Here is a 15,655-nt window from a genome sequence, read left to right on the forward strand (position 1 = left end):
CAAATACAGTACAACTCTGCCCATACAGCTGGTAGCAGTGAAGTTGCACTGACCTGCACCTAACCTCTTACTGTTGCGTGAGTGGACTAGATGAAAGATCACTTATGGCTACAGTGCAGGCATACCCTTAGTTGAAGTATGAAGGTGATGATCTTTATGACTTACTAAAGGACTAACATAGAGCACTCTACACATATTCATTTTCATTGTTCGTATTCACGGCCATTAAGTAAAAAGTTATTCTGCTTAGACCTGAAAAACCAAGGAAGCTTTTGGGCAGACACTAATGGAGCAGCTACGACCACCCACTAATTGAAGGGCATCAGAGAATATAACATGCCTTAGATCTCCATGGGTGGGGAGAAATATTGCCAAGATGGACACTGGGATAAGAATCTGTTTTCAATTTAGAAACTGTCTCCCTTCCACAGCATGTGGCATAATCATTCAGCTGAAATCCTTAGTCTGGTGGATGCCAGTCCTACAGCTCGGTGTTAAGACTAAACAACTGAAAGAAATAAGCAGTACAAATAGTATTTCTGCGGTCTCAAAGTGGCTATGGTATGAAGGCTTTTCCCCCTAGGAGCTATTATCTAAGAAAATGTTTCCAAAGCAAACCAGATAAAATATTGTCTATAAGAATGGTAAAGACAACTGAGATTTCCATTTATGTTCATCTCAGCTTCTCAGAGATCTCTAGCATAAGATTTGATTTATGATTTATTTGTAAACCTAATTTTTAAAGCTCGTTGTTGTTCATCTCTTAAGATACACTCTTTTCTAAACAAGCAGCTTATCTGGCTGGATGGGAGTGTCTAGCCACCCTTGAGAATGGAAGTTAACATGCAGATGAATCTCAGGATTGTTGGCTTTTGCTACGCAAGGCTCCACAGCTATAACTGCAGAACTGCGCAGATGTCCAAGTTCAGGTCCCAGAAGCCATATGGACATGGCACTGAGCCAGGGTTAAATAGTCACAGCCACCAGGAGGGCTATTTAGCAGTACTACTCAGACTAATTTTTGCAGCTAGTGGAGGTATCACTGCACAGTGCTGCATTTGATATTGTAGAACTGCTGTTCATGTCATAGCTTACAGTAGGTACAGGAAGCAACGGTTAGCTCAGTGCAGAAAAGAAATCATCCTTTATTCCAGGACAACCCAGGAAAATGAGGAAGAGGTAGATATAAAGGAAATCTAACCCTAATCAGATCTGTACAATATAATAAGAAACCTCATAGCTCATAAAAAAGCAAGAAGGATCATACCTTTCTGATTCGCCTGAGTTCCACTTTTCCCACTTTTTGCAAAGATAAGTGTCCTCAAGAGCCACAGAATACATAAAGTGCTGTAGAGGCAGTCTGGTGTATCTCAGGGTCTGACAGCCAGCTCAGGGACAGCACTTGTAAATGCTAGCAGAAACAGGGTGTGGTACACAGTTTCTGAATATATGATATGCTAGAGCCTTCACAGCAGCTCTGCAACAATATTTCAAGAGTTAAACATGGTAAGAGGATTAGGATCCAAAAATCCATGAATCTGCATGGATCTAATATAACACATCTGATCCAGGGAGACTGCATAGGGTGAGCATTTGCTGACTGCATGACAGGCTGCTCCTGAGGTCAACCTGTGCGTGTCCTGCCAGCTTTGCAATGTAAGTAGAAGTTCCTCAGTGGAGGACAATAATTTACACAAACATATCAAACAACAGCCATGCTCTTTCATTTTCTTTTTATTTTCCAGTCTTAGAGGGACATCTTAATAGCTTTGTTTGTGTTTCTGATTCCTTGTATTATTGCTCTGCTAGTATTAAAAAGGTGACATAAATACTTACAAGCTTTTGTTTAATTTCAGTAAGTTCTTTAAATCATCAAAAGTATTAAACTATATACACCAGGCACAGACACACATTTAAGAAATAACAAGAAAATGCTCTTCTGAATGGAAGCTGGCTGGCTGCTGTGAAAGGCTGTCATCAAAGCATGGCTGGCTGGCTAGCTGGCTGGCTGGTTGTGAGGCTGGTGAGATGTGCCTGTTGTAATTCCAGGAAATAATCAGTCCCTGGGAGACACAACAGTTCAATCATTTCTCATGCAACATAATAAATAAGTGGGTGAGATTGCATATATGTTTCTGCCTCCTCTAGGCTCTTCATCCAAAGCTCATCAAAGCTTTCATGCAAAATAAATTATATAAAGCTATTCTTTTTTTTTAGAAAATCTATTATTTTCCTATGAATACACTTTCTTTACTGAATAAGGATCATCACTTCTAGTTAACTCATCCTCTGGTACAAAATGCATTAAGAATTAAAACCAGGTCCTCACCTGCAGAGGGGCACCCACTGCAGGCCAGGGGCAGGACACAGGTAGGAATGTTGACAGCTTAAATACTGTAGGCAAAAAACCAAGCACAAGGGCAGGGAATGAAAGAGCAGATTCAAGTTCAGCAGCATGTGTGTGTGTGGTCTGCTATGATGAGGTTGTGTGCTGTGCTCTGGGGAGACCTGACTGTTGTAATTCTTGCTTTCCCCTGCCTATCAGCCAAACCTAACTCCCCAGTATGCATGCATAGGAAATACTTTATTTTTATTTTCTCATTGCAGGAATGCCAAGAAGGATTTTACCGTACCAACACAGGAAAATGCTCTCCTTGCAACTGTAATGGTAACGCAAACAGATGCCTTGATGGATCTGGAATCTGTGTGGTAAGGAGTTCTTGTGTTCTCTGCTGGTCCCTCACTGAGTAACAATATCTTTTTTCTTTTCTTTTTTTTTTTTCAATAATAACATGAACCCTTTCACTTTCTTTCACTCTTGAGTGAGGCTTTGCTTGAAGGAAATACTTCCCAGGCAAACCCAAGAATCCAGGGTCTGACTCTTCTATTAACACCAGTGCTCAGTTTCAATACACAGCAAAAGCACTGTCTGTACCACAGGGGCTTTTTGCTGAAGTGCAATCATAAGCATGGCCAAGATCAATACATTAATAAGATTATCCTGGCCAAATTTCATTCTCACTTACTTAAATTATCTCTGTAGATTCAAAACATTTCCTGCATGTAATATTTGTGAGGGTCAGTATGCTGGGGAAAACTTTTAGTCCATCAGAAATATGGAAAGAGTTTTGTATACCTCTGAAGAAATCATATATAAACTAAAACACTTTTTATTCTCCCCTTTATGAATACAGTGCTGTATATCATATAAACAGTTTACAATGGTGAGTGACTGTATACAAATGCATTATCCATAGTAATTCTGCTGCATGGCAGCCTTCTGCTGCAAAGAAACCACATGAGAAGGTTGAAATATTACACTACGGGAAGAGCATATTGTACTCCAAGGTAGTATTATAATTTCCTATATGCTCAGACTCAGTATCAGCTCATACAGAAAGCTTATGAGTTAGTATTAGTAGTTGATCACTTGTAGCTCGAGAGCAAATACCAGTCCAGCAAAATTAATCACAATTACTAGCTTGTAATCAGAGCAATAATACACTAAAAAAAGGATGGAAGCTGATAGTGTCATGTTTCTAATCCACGTAGCAAGACCTAGGTATTTGTGTGCTCTTTACAGGCTTGTAAAGCAAAAGTAGAGCTCAGAGCTCCTTGCTCTGCCATGTGTTACTTTTGACAAGTCATAAAACTTTGCCCTCAGTTTGCTTCTTAATAAAATGGCCTGATAATATTCTCATACTTTGCATCGTTGCAGCCTCTATCAAGTTTTCTGTAATACAAATACATAGAGTCATGCTCCATGGCGTATTTCCTATCATTTTTATTTCTGTGGGAGGAAGACAGTGCAGCTGTTCAGCCACTTATTATTATGGCTTGGCCAGTGTAGCGTGCTTAGGATTGGCTGGTTTCTGCAGAACACATATTGGCTCAGTATTTTTATATTAGATTTCTAAATGTGGTTCTACACTACCAGCCATTCCCAGCTATTCTCTTTCACATACACAAAGCTTTTGCTCATGAGATGATTGTCCCCTTAGTGTCCAGTGATAAACATGCCAAGAGGAAATTTCCAAGGGAAGACTTAGGAACAAGAGAGAGAGCTTGACAAATGTCTGCTTCTGCGGACTCTGGTGACCAGAGATTTTCTGAAGTAGAATATATGAGGTCGGAAGTGCCTATATCCTCAGTTTACAAACACAACAGAAGATTTGTTTCCTATCTTCTACAAAAATAAGGAAAATGGTAAGGGAAAAAAAAACAACAACAACAAAAAAAACAACAAAATCAAAGTTGCTGTATCAGCAGGAAATAATCCGAAAGTATACGTGACTGGCTGATGTTTCTGCAGAATAATAAACCCTCAGAACCAGCCAGGTAGTAAAGAACAAAACTAAGAGCTAAACCCTGGTTCACTACTTGAGTTCAAATAAGCCATTTGATGGCTTATCTGTACGACTTACTAAGCTATTAAGCTCTGGCCATTTACTTCTGAATAAAGAGTCAAACATCTAAGTGAAATAAGAGTGAAAGAAAAAGGGAAAGAGCCTGGTGCAAGGAAAGAGAAGAATGAAAAGGGATTTTGAAGGTTTGATAGCATACAACAGAACCAGAGATGCCCATGGCTACTGCAGTAACAGGACATTTCTGAGCATTTGGAATTTTTCAGGGAAGGTTGGAAGACCGATGAAATTGGTAAACTGCAAAATGTGACTGAGAAAGCCTTGGAGGAGAAAAGCTCATGGAAAGAAAGTTGTAACCTGAATTACAGCAGGAAGCAGCATGTTGGATGAATGAATGCAAATAAGTTCAGAAAAGGAGACTTGATGTTTGATAACGTGATTTGCATTAGAGTCGGTGGACAAAGCAGCCTTCCTTAAGAAGCACAGGAACGGAACTAGGCAAAGCCTACTGTGGCTGACACTGGGACAGGAAGGAGTAGGTACCTACATGGCTAGGAGTTTCTGCGATGGGATGGGACCATAGGATATTGGAGAGCTCATTATTTTCTCTGTCTTCACATTTTTAGGCAAATTACTCCAATAATTCCTGCAGTGGTAACCACCACACCTGATAGTAAGACAAGACTTTCTGCATTCAGTTAGTTTTTAGTAGGTTGTTTAAAAAAAATCTATATTAATCCCATATTGTTGTTGTCATCCTCTGTTTCAATCAGTATAGAGCTGCTATCTCCCTGCTTCTGAGATGCAACAGTGTTTTATCACTTATGGACTCTCCACTGACACCACGTTATGCTAATCATGACTCACAGATGTTACAGAATGTGTTTAGCAAAAGACCTTTAGAAGAACTGATGTTCCCCAGGTTAAAAGTTTCTGTGTTTGCATGTTTATTTACACTATGCAATAATTTAAACATGGGGGAAAAGAATATTTTTTTAAAGGCAAATCTTCCAACAATGAAGGAAGACTGTTTTCTTGAAAGTAATAACAACATTTTGTTCAGTTGGTAGATAATTATTCTTTATAGTTTAAGTAATAACTGAGCTATAAGAACTGAATAAATGAAGAAGGCAGTATGAAAATGAAAACGTACTCTACTTCAGAAGAGATGAAAATAAGGGTCTGACTCCATACAGTGCTCTAAGACCATCATATTATGCAAATCTCCCAAATCAATTTGGCAAATGTAGTTCCCACAGCATACAAATTAATGAAACTTTCATTGGCCTCTGCCCTGAATTTCAAATCAAATAAAATTAAACCCCTATTAACTATGCCTTAGGGTAAAGTACTCACATCTTTAATTTCTGCTGACATAAGTATCTATCTTCGGGTTCTGTTTCAAAACTTCTCTCAGCTTATTCACAGACTGTAAATCAGATCCACAAGTCTTTAAAAGCTTATTGAATGGCACAATTAATGCAACAATCTCACTGGGTAACCAGACAGAAGAAATTATTGCAGACAGAGCCTTTCTTGCATAGATGTCCACATAAAACTGGTTCACAGATTAATCATGCGGTCTTGTGATTAAAACTGAAGAGCCACTAGGTCCATTTTTCTTAGTACAGAAAATCACCCAAGTGTTAGAAGAGCAGCCAGCACATTGTAAGCTCAATTTATGATGTAATACAATAAAGATGTCAAATAATGCTTAATATCAAAGACACTAACTTGTGATGCATGTAAAGGCTAGTAGAGGAAGAAACACGAATTCTTTGTACAGATTTCAGACTTTAGACTTTTAATGTAACTTTATCAATCCCAGCTAAGAGAAGAAAAGAAAGACCATTTTCAGGGCCTTGATTTTGGAAACTTGCTTGGTATATGTGACGTTAACTAGGTGAAACTATAACAGCTACAACTGGCAATCTGCAGACACAGTGATGTGCATTTCTCCTGCATAAAGACTGTCTGATTTTGCCCCTAATAACATAGGAAGACATGAAGAAATTAAGGGAATGTTTTGCCTCCTTCATCATACGCTAGGCTCTACCCCTCCAGCAACCTACAGCTGAGCTAGTTCTTTACAACACCTCCACTGAGTGTTCAATATTTAAAAATTCAGACATGGGAATAGGCTTCAAATGACTTGTCGGCTGAGTAGAACATCAGAGTGGCTGATATGGCCAACTCTGAAACAAATGGCATATGAAGGTGAAACAACTTATATACAACAATGAGCCCTCATATCATATGCAACAAGTACAATGGGCAGGGCTTCTCCATACTAAAAAAAATTGATTGCATACATTAGAAAAGTAAGTTGCTTGAGGTGGCTGCAATGTACTATAGCAGCGACTGCAGATGAACAGAGTAAACTGGATTGAAAGGTTGAAAGGATTTAAAAAAGCTGGCTATCCAGACAAAGTTTTTGTTGGGATGAGTTATCAGTGTCCTTTCGGAGGTTTCTAATGTTAATAGAGGTTAGAACGTCATCAATGCATGTAAAACACATACACCCAAATAAGTAATCCTGAAAAAGCACTACAGCAGAAGCTGAAGGGTAAATCTGTTGGTGCATACCTAAAAATCCCTAAGTGCTTTGTTATCATCACAGTCCTGTATATCTGATCAGTACGTATATAAGACATCCAATGACTACTCCTAAATAAGTAAATAAATAAATAAATAAAACCTTTTTGGAAGAAGAAAGACCAAAGCATCATAACAGTGGAGAGGATAAATTCACTGGTATCCTTTCCAGCCTTTTATGGATTTTTTTACAATAGAGAGTATTGTCATGCAAGTGATTTGTGTTGAAACATTTGGGTTTACAGCTGAGTGGAAAGGTTGGAATGGATTTGGCAGTTCTGCCCAAGAGGATAATATCTTCCACATGACTGCCAAGGCAGGTCTGGACAATCGCCAGTAGATCTACAACCATCCATCAAGCACGAGCAAAAAGCAGCGGGGAGCTAGCAAAACTTGTCAGCTTATTAGGTACTTCTGGCTTCATGAAGAGCCTTGCAGCTTACAGCTCACTGTTTCTTTCTATAAAACAGACTATATCTATCTATAGGTTAGAAAGCTAACCAGAACTATAACAGTCTGGTGCTGAAAGGCAACCCTTGTGCAGAGCTTTTAGCATGCAGCAGTTGTCAAAAGCATTACTTCTTTTAATAGATTCATTTTCTCAGATACAGACATTTCCCTCCTTCTTAGCTATGCTTAAACTTAATATTTGTTGTCCTAACTGGTTTGCTGTTGAAAACTTGCAACACTGATCCCTAATTTTGTTTCCCTTCCCCATGCAGCCTGTGAAAGAGGCATGTAGGAATTCTGACCAAGGCTGCGAGGAACGGCTGCTGTGGCTCTCACGCCTGCTCAGCTGCGTTTCCCGCAGTTAGCTAAGACAAGTGATTGATTGAGAAAGTAGAGGGCCAGGTTGCTTTGGCAAGACATCAGCTCCCACTTCACTCATGAATACAGGACAAGTTCTACAAACCAAAACTTTGACACAGAGGGAGGTGGTATGTTGACCCAAACTGGATCAGGAATCAAGTTTTGTTGCTATTCTCATTATTTTAAGGTTGACAGTTGTCTACTTTAGTAAAAGCTGCACAGCGATCAGAGTTTCCTTTTAGTGCCTCATCTCCTTCTTCCATTAGATATTCTGAAAATTAACATTGCATCTCATCCACAGTGGCTGGAGAGAGAAGGCCTGAAATCATAAATCACAGAGATGAAAAAGATAAAACATGTACATCTCCTAGCTTTCATTCCATTATGCTGAAGTACTCTTTTTACTGTTATTATTTTGGGACAGCAATGAGCTCTGGCATGCTATGTAGCTCTGTAACCAGCATCTCCCAAATTTGGGGAAATATAAATCTACATCCAGGTATTGTGCCTCAGGCCAACCTCCACTGGCCCAGCAATAAATACACACAGACTGCACAGCAATGTAAACTACTTGCATCTCTTTACCTATGTGATCTATATATCCTTATGTAATCTTTCTGCAGTAACAGTTGTTAGAAAACTATCTCTCTGAAGAACAAGGAGTGAGAAAAGAAACAAACCCAAAGCAAAACCCAGCAGTTCCTGCTCCGGTGTAACAATGACTGTTTTCAGCTGAAAATTGATATTCAGAATTCCTAACCAGGGTTTGAGGACACTTCCAGATTTCACAGATAATATTTAAGACCCTAGGGTTTGGGGTTTTGTTTTGTTGTACTAACTTCACCAGAGGAAGCAATGAGTATTAACTTTTAGTTGGCCCTGGAGAGTCTCCACACCATCCAACAGTAGATACCTAACACAGGTGCTCTGCACCACACTGTGGCAGGTCCTGGTTTTTTTTTTATTTTTAGAGGGTACTGTTAGTCATCTGATGAAACAGTTTCCCTAGAACTGCCTAAATGGCACGTGTAATGAAGCTGGTCTTTTGAAGACCATCAGAAGGAGAAGAATGTTTGTCTTGTGCTCTTAAACTTGTTCTAGTACCACTACCTCAAGAGAATCAACAAACTTTTCATGATCATTTTTGCACAAGTGTATTTACTGAGCAGACCCACATCACATGAAGTGCTATGTGGTCTCAGAACAGCGATTCCAGCTTTATTTTTCCAAGCAGAGGAGTTAATGAGCTCAGTGCTGACAATCATTCTCAAATAAACCCCCCACAGCATCTTTTCCTGCGCTTTTCATGCATGTAAAGTATAGCTACAGTAAGGGCCAGGTAGAAATGCTCATCCTGATTGCGAGAGACAAGTAGTAAGACCAGTAAGGCATTTTCTAACACAGGAAAATACACTCCAGCCACTCTGTCATTTGACAAGCTGCTGCTGATGTGCCAATGGCTGAATGATTATATACTGCAGATTCGTATAGAATCCAGGCTGCTATTATATTCAATTGCTTCTTCTGAAGCTGACATGTCCATTGATTGTTGCTTTATGAAAATAAAGGTTATATTAACATGGGCATATGAAAGCATTGATCTTATAATTTTAACTTACTGTAATTTGAAACAGTTTAAAAAAGTATTATAAAGCCTAGTTGTGATACTTCTAGCTGTATAGTTGTACCTGTTTCCGTGACCTTTACCACATCTCATTCTGTTCTGTACAAAGACAGAAAGCAATTTTCTGCTAAACTTCTGCTTTTGATGTCACTCCATATTTTCTAGATATTTTTACTTCAGTATTCCTTGTTTTTCAAAGGAAACCAAAATAAAAACTATAGATTGCATTTCTTTATTTGAGAAAGTAGACACCAGCGTCAGTAAACATATTTCTAAAATTTTGTGAATACATTTGAATGAACCACTGAGGCAGTGAAGGATGTGAGTAATGCCATACATAGTCCGATTTATAACATCAACCATAAATGACGCCTTTCATTCTAACACATGTATGAATACCAGGAACAAGAATAGCCCTTTAAATTCCCACAGCAAGGCACTTACTTAAAATCCAGTTTCACAGAAAATCACCATAAATGGAATTTCATTTTTAAATTCCTCATTATTTCTCTGTCAAAAGTGATCCATTTAGAAGTAAAACACCTTTATTGTACTACCAATTCAGTGCCACCCAGTGCTGAGATTCACCCATGAGCTTCAGAAAGGGTGTCCTCCCTGCCTTCAAAGGTGTCTCCCAGGCTTACTGATGTCAGTAATCTTGTTGGAGATGCAAGCTAATGGAACGTAAAATATAGGAACACGTTTTTATCACTCTAAAAAACCACAGGATTTCTGAATAAATCCACTTTTGCATAATCACTAAAGTGTCTCAAGTACTCAGCTAGCAGAATCTTTAGGGTAAAAGAGCATTTTAGCACTTCCCTTCAGTTTAGAAGATGCAAAACACTGCAGATTTAAGGAGCATCATTTGCTGCCCTGCTCTGTTCATCGCAGTAGTATCTGAGCTTTGGAAACCAGTAACAGATTTACTCTGATAATACCCATGTGTTGTTTGGAGAGCTGAGGACACGAGAGATGAATTGAATTGCTCAAAGCACAAACAAAGAGTGTGATGAAGGCTGCTACTGAATGCAGCCCACCTGAGGCCTCTGCCAGTGCTTCAGACTCGGAACTGCTCTTTCTCTTTGAGCACTCAGTGGCTTCACACTCATCTCTCTCTTGTGGTACATTAACATCACTTTTTCATTGAACAGTGGCAAATGCAAACTATGTTTAAAACTGCATTAGATTTCTAGGCCTTCTGGCTCACACCGTGACCCTCATGGTTAGCGCACTCTGGCCAGTGAGGAGTGTGACATGTGGGCATATCCACAGCAGCTGCCTGCTACTCTGCCCTCATTTGTCCTCAATTTCTCTGCTCTCAACATGTTTCTTTCCTCCTCCTCCTCTCTGTTCTAGTCAAGTTTTCCATATTCTCTCATTTTAGAGCATTTTAGTTAAAATAACTCTCTGGTTTTCTGTACTCTCTTCTTTACAGCAAATATTACTATGGAAAACCACCTAAAGGTGTAGAGATAAACTCTACAACTACTAGTGTCTCATCTAAAGATCCACGGAAAAAGAAATTAACTTTTTTCCTTTCCTTATCATATTCCATTTGCTGTAGAGATCTCTTGCCAAATCACAGCCTTGCAGAAATAAATAATTGCTGTGCAATGACTATAAAACATACAGCAAGACAAGCAAAGTCTTCTACAATCAAAAAAGGTCTGAGCTAAACTAGTGAGTACTAGCTGGGGAATGGAATGGAATTAATGGAACTCAAATAAGGAAGATTGGCTAAAAAGAATCAGATGTGTTTTCACAAGGGTGAATATCCTTTACTAAAATAACACTTTGCAATGCAGATTGATGATATCTGGACACAGACTTAGGAAAAAAACAAAAAAAAAACCAAAATATCAGCATTGCCAGGACAGGATTCTGCCACTTAATCACAGTTACAATATCCAGATTTAGCAATGCCTGTGCAAGTGAAACTTCACTATCTATTCTCAATAAATGCATTTGCTGATCACATGCCTCTCTCCTCACTCTCTTCTTCAAAGAACACACCACGTTTGGAGTTAAAAGTGAGTTTCAAATCTGCAGGGACTGGCTCAAGTAAAACACTAGTAAGCTGAGCTCACCCAACCCCAACCTGGTGCTGCTGAAGAAGTTCCAGCCACAGAGAAGCCAAGGTGCCCCTTGCCCCATGCTGGTGAGGTCCCTCCTGCTGTGAGTGCTCCTGAAATCCCACTCCCAGGTTTCCTGTTATTCCAGGAAATGCCAGCTGCTGACAGCACAGCAACCTCTGTGATGGGATTAAATGACTGCTGGAAAATAAACTGTGGCACCACTGTCATTTCCCACCAACTGCACCAACTCTGAGCACCCAGGCAGGGCTCAGCCAAAAGTCTCTGCAGCCCATATTGGGTCTCCAGTGGTGGCAATAGGAGATGCTGTTTGGGGAGGGCACCTAACCTGGCCCATTCCTGAAGTCTCCATTTCATACTCCACTAGCATACACAATTGCTTAATTAGGGTATGTTAGAGGGCACATACCTCCTGAGTCTTTTTAATACCCGTTTATGAATCTGTTGCCCATGAATTTCCCCTTTTGTCACCACAAATACTGTCAGCTCCTGACAGCAACTTGCAGAAATTTCTTACCTTCTGTGTAGGGAAGCACCTTTTCAAGTCAGTGTCCCTCAGCTCCTGTATTGCAGGAACTGGGTGAGCTACTGTTCTGCACTCAGCTTATTCACTAATTTTGCAATTTTACATCACCCAAACACACCTTGCTGCCAGCCTTTCTCTCCCAGCTGAGCAGCTTTAGCATTTCTGGTCTCTGTTTGTAAGACACTGGTGAATACCAACCAAAACTTGGAACTTAATCTGGCAAGTCGGGTCAAGGACAATAGAAAGGGCTTCCTCAAATACATAGCGAATAAAACTAACACAAGAAGCAGTATAGGCCCACTGCTGAATGAGGTGGGTACCCTGGAGACAGAGGATATAAAGAAGGCAGAGGTGTTGAATGCCTTCTTTGCCTCTGTCTTTACTCCTGCAGACTCTCCCCAGGGGACCCAGATTCCTATAGCCCCGGAAGGAGTCAGGATAAAGGAGGAGTTTGCTTTGGTAGGTGAGGATTGGGTTAGGGATCAGTTAAGTAATCTGGACATCTATAAATCGATGGGTCCGGATTGAATACACCCGTGGGTGCTGAGGGAGCTGGCGGAGGTCATTGCTGAGCCACTCTCCATCATCTTTGGTAAGTCGTGGGAAACAGGTGAGGTGCCTGAGGATTGGAGGACGGCAAATGTCATGCCGGTCTATAAGAAGGGAAAGAAGGAGGACCCAGGTAATTATAGACCGGTCAGCCTTACCTCCATCCCTGGAAAGGTGATGGAACAACTTATTCTTGACACCATCTCTAGGCATATCAAGGATTAGGGGGTCATTAAGAGCAGCCAACATGGCTTTACCAAGGGGAAGTCATGTTTGACCAACCTTATAGCCTTCTGTGAGCAAGTAACTAGGTGGATGGATGATGGTAGAGCGGTAGATGTGGTTTTTCTTGATTTCAGTAAGGCATTTGATACCGTCTCCCACAGCATCCTCATAGACAATCTAAGGAAGTGTGGGCTTGATGATCAGGTAGTGAGGTGGATCAAGAACTGGTTGGAAGGAAGAAGGCAGAGAGTTGTTGTCAATGGGGCAGAATCTAGCTGGAGGTCTATGACTAGTGGAGTCCCTCAGGGGTAGGTTTTGTGATCAGTGCTGTTTAATATTTTCATCAACGACCTGGATGAGGGAACTGAGTGTGCCCTCAGCAAGTTTGCTGATGATACTAAACTGGGAGGAGTGGCTGACACACCAGAGGGCTGTGCTGCCATTCAAGGAGACCCGGACAGGCTGGAGAGTTGGGCGGAGAAGAACTTGATGAAATTCAACAAGGGCAAGTGTAGAGTCTTGCATCTGGGGAAGAACAACCCCATGTACCAGTACAGGCTGGGGGCTGACCTGCTGGACAGCAGTGAAGGGGAAAGGGACCTGGGGGTCCTGGTGGATAGGAGGATGACCATGAGCCAGCAATGTGCCCTTGTGGCCAAGAAGGCCAATGGCATCCTAGGGTGCATTAGAAAGGGTGTGGTTAGTAGGTCAAGAGAGGTTCTCCTCCCCCTCTACTCTGCCTTGGTGAGGCTGCATCTGGAATATTGTGTCCAGTTCTGGGCCCCTCAGTTCAAGAAGGACAGGGAGCTGCTGGAGAGAGTCCAGTGCAGAGCTACAAAGATGATTAAGGGAATGGAACATCTCCCTTATGAGGAGAGGCTGAGGGAGCTGGGACTCTTTAGCTTGGAGAAGAGGAGACTGAGGGGTGACCTCATCAATGTTTACAAATCTGTAAAGGGTGAGTGTCAGGATGATGGAGCTAGGTTTTTTTCAGTGATGTCCAGTGATAGGACAAGGGGCAATGGGTGTAAACTGGAGCACAGGAGGTTCCATGTGAACATCAGGAAAAAATTCTTTACTGTGAGAGTGACAGAGCACTGGAACAGGTTGCCCAGGGGGGTTGTGGAGTCTCCTACGTTGGAGATATTCAAGGCCTGCCTGGACAAGTTCCTGTGTGATGTACTCTAGGTTACCCTGCTCTTGCAGGAGGGTTGGACTAGATGATCTTTTGAGGTCCCTTCCAACACTTAGGATTCTGTGATTCTGTGATTCTGTGAAAACTGGTCTCAGAAACAGTTTCTCTCCTAGTTTCTCACCTAGGTGACACAAATAGCAACACTTCACTTGTCTGAAAAGTGACCATTGCATCATGCCCTTTGCTTCCTAGCCTTTATCAGCTTTCAGTTCCTAAAAGGAAATTTCTCCAAGTCCCCTGACAATTTAGTTGGCTTTTCTGAAAGTCCAGGTACGTTATATCTTCTGGTTCCACTTCATACCCTTGCTTATTTGCACCACTATACAGCAAGTTGGGGAAGCAGAAGCTCCTGAATCAGATTATGCTTAGTCATGTACTCGGAGATCTTCTTTATTATACACACTGTCATCCTACCAGGGACGGAAATCATATCTATCAGTCTGCAGTTTCCATGATCCACTGTTTGTAGGTCAGAAGAGGAAAGAGTCAAGCGTACTAACCCAAAACAACAGCTAATATGCACTGACAGAGTAGTTCTCCACATATTTCTGCCATGGAGCTGACTCCTTGCTGCCTCAAGCCTCTCATAGCTATTTGCATGTGTACTGTATCAGTACAAAGTGGTGTAGCTGCAGAGTTCTCATTTAGGAACATTGCAAAACTCATTGCACTGCTGCAAGAAAGGGAAGAACTTCTGCACCCTTCCTACTCCTCATTTAGTGAGACATATAGATAGACAGAATTTGGAGGGTTGCGGGGTTTTGATGACAACTTCTTATTATTTTGTTGAAGTAGAAAGCAGGACAGGAGTCTGCAGGAGTCCTGCAGTGTGCAGGAGCATGGTTCACATACTCAGCAACAGTCACCCACTGCCTTGACATGTGCCTAGGGAAAAGCCCACATAATCTGTGGCAGCTAAGTGTGTCTATTAGTAAACCAAAAGATGTAGCAGGACTTGCAAATTCTATTTAGAATTGCTTACAGCAAATCTTGACTTTTTTAATCAAAAATATTATCTGAGAGGTGCAGTTTTGTACCTAGCATCATGAAATATTTTGGAACACATGCTCTGCAAGAATTACCACACCTTGATTTACTTCCATGGAGCTCCAACAATATCAGCTGGTGGCTGATTTGCCTCGCATGAAGAAGCATATTTCCTCATAAACATTAAATTGTGGAGATGAAATTTGCTTGTAAAATGAGTGACACTGCACACTGTTGCCCTGTATCTTATAGAAAGGCCACTTATAAAAGTCTCCTGCTTCTTCCCTCCATTAAGAGGACCTTCTTTAAGGCTGAGGACAAGGAGTAGTAGTAACACATCCCTTCATGCTGTAACACTACTCATCTTAGGAAAAAAGCATCAGAGACACTGGTGTATCACCCCTTGCAGGCAGATTTCCCCAATGCTCTTTTCCAGTCATCAAAGTCCAAGAAGAAGCTATGCTGAAATTTGTACCTACACTGAAATCTGCTGATAGTATTTACCAGCAGATATTCTTTGGTTTGGTTTCAGTGAAAGGAATCTTCTCTGCTAGCATATGCGATTCAAAACAGGGCTGCCAGCTACACCTGAATACCTCTGACATCTCTGACAACAGGCAGTAGAGCTTCTGCTTCAGCACCTGGCAGGCATGTGTATCTGTTTTGTCCTGCACCGCACCTTGC

At 41.1% G+C, this 15,655-nt stretch overlaps 1 protein-coding gene across 1 annotated transcript in view; it reads left to right on the top strand.

Annotated features, from left to right (window-relative positions):
- The window catches only part of LAMA4 (laminin subunit alpha 4), a 102,584-nt gene that overhangs the window by 21,128 nt on the left and 65,801 nt on the right, over positions 1 to 15,655 (top strand). Inside the window, exon 2 of the mRNA XM_061460095.1 lies at positions 2,608 to 2,709. Coding sequence (XP_061316079.1) covers positions 2,608 to 2,709 — 102 coding nt within the window. The remainder of the gene's footprint in view (positions 1 to 2,607; positions 2,710 to 15,655) is intronic.

This window comes from Pezoporus flaviventris, unplaced genomic scaffold (genome assembly GCF_033815535.1).
Source record: "Pezoporus flaviventris isolate CSIRO_AGI_PZ_B2104156 unplaced genomic scaffold, CSIRO_AGI_Pfla_v1 ptg000031l, whole genome shotgun sequence".
Classification (NCBI taxonomy): Eukaryota; Metazoa; Chordata; class Aves; order Psittaciformes; family Psittacidae; genus Pezoporus; species Pezoporus flaviventris.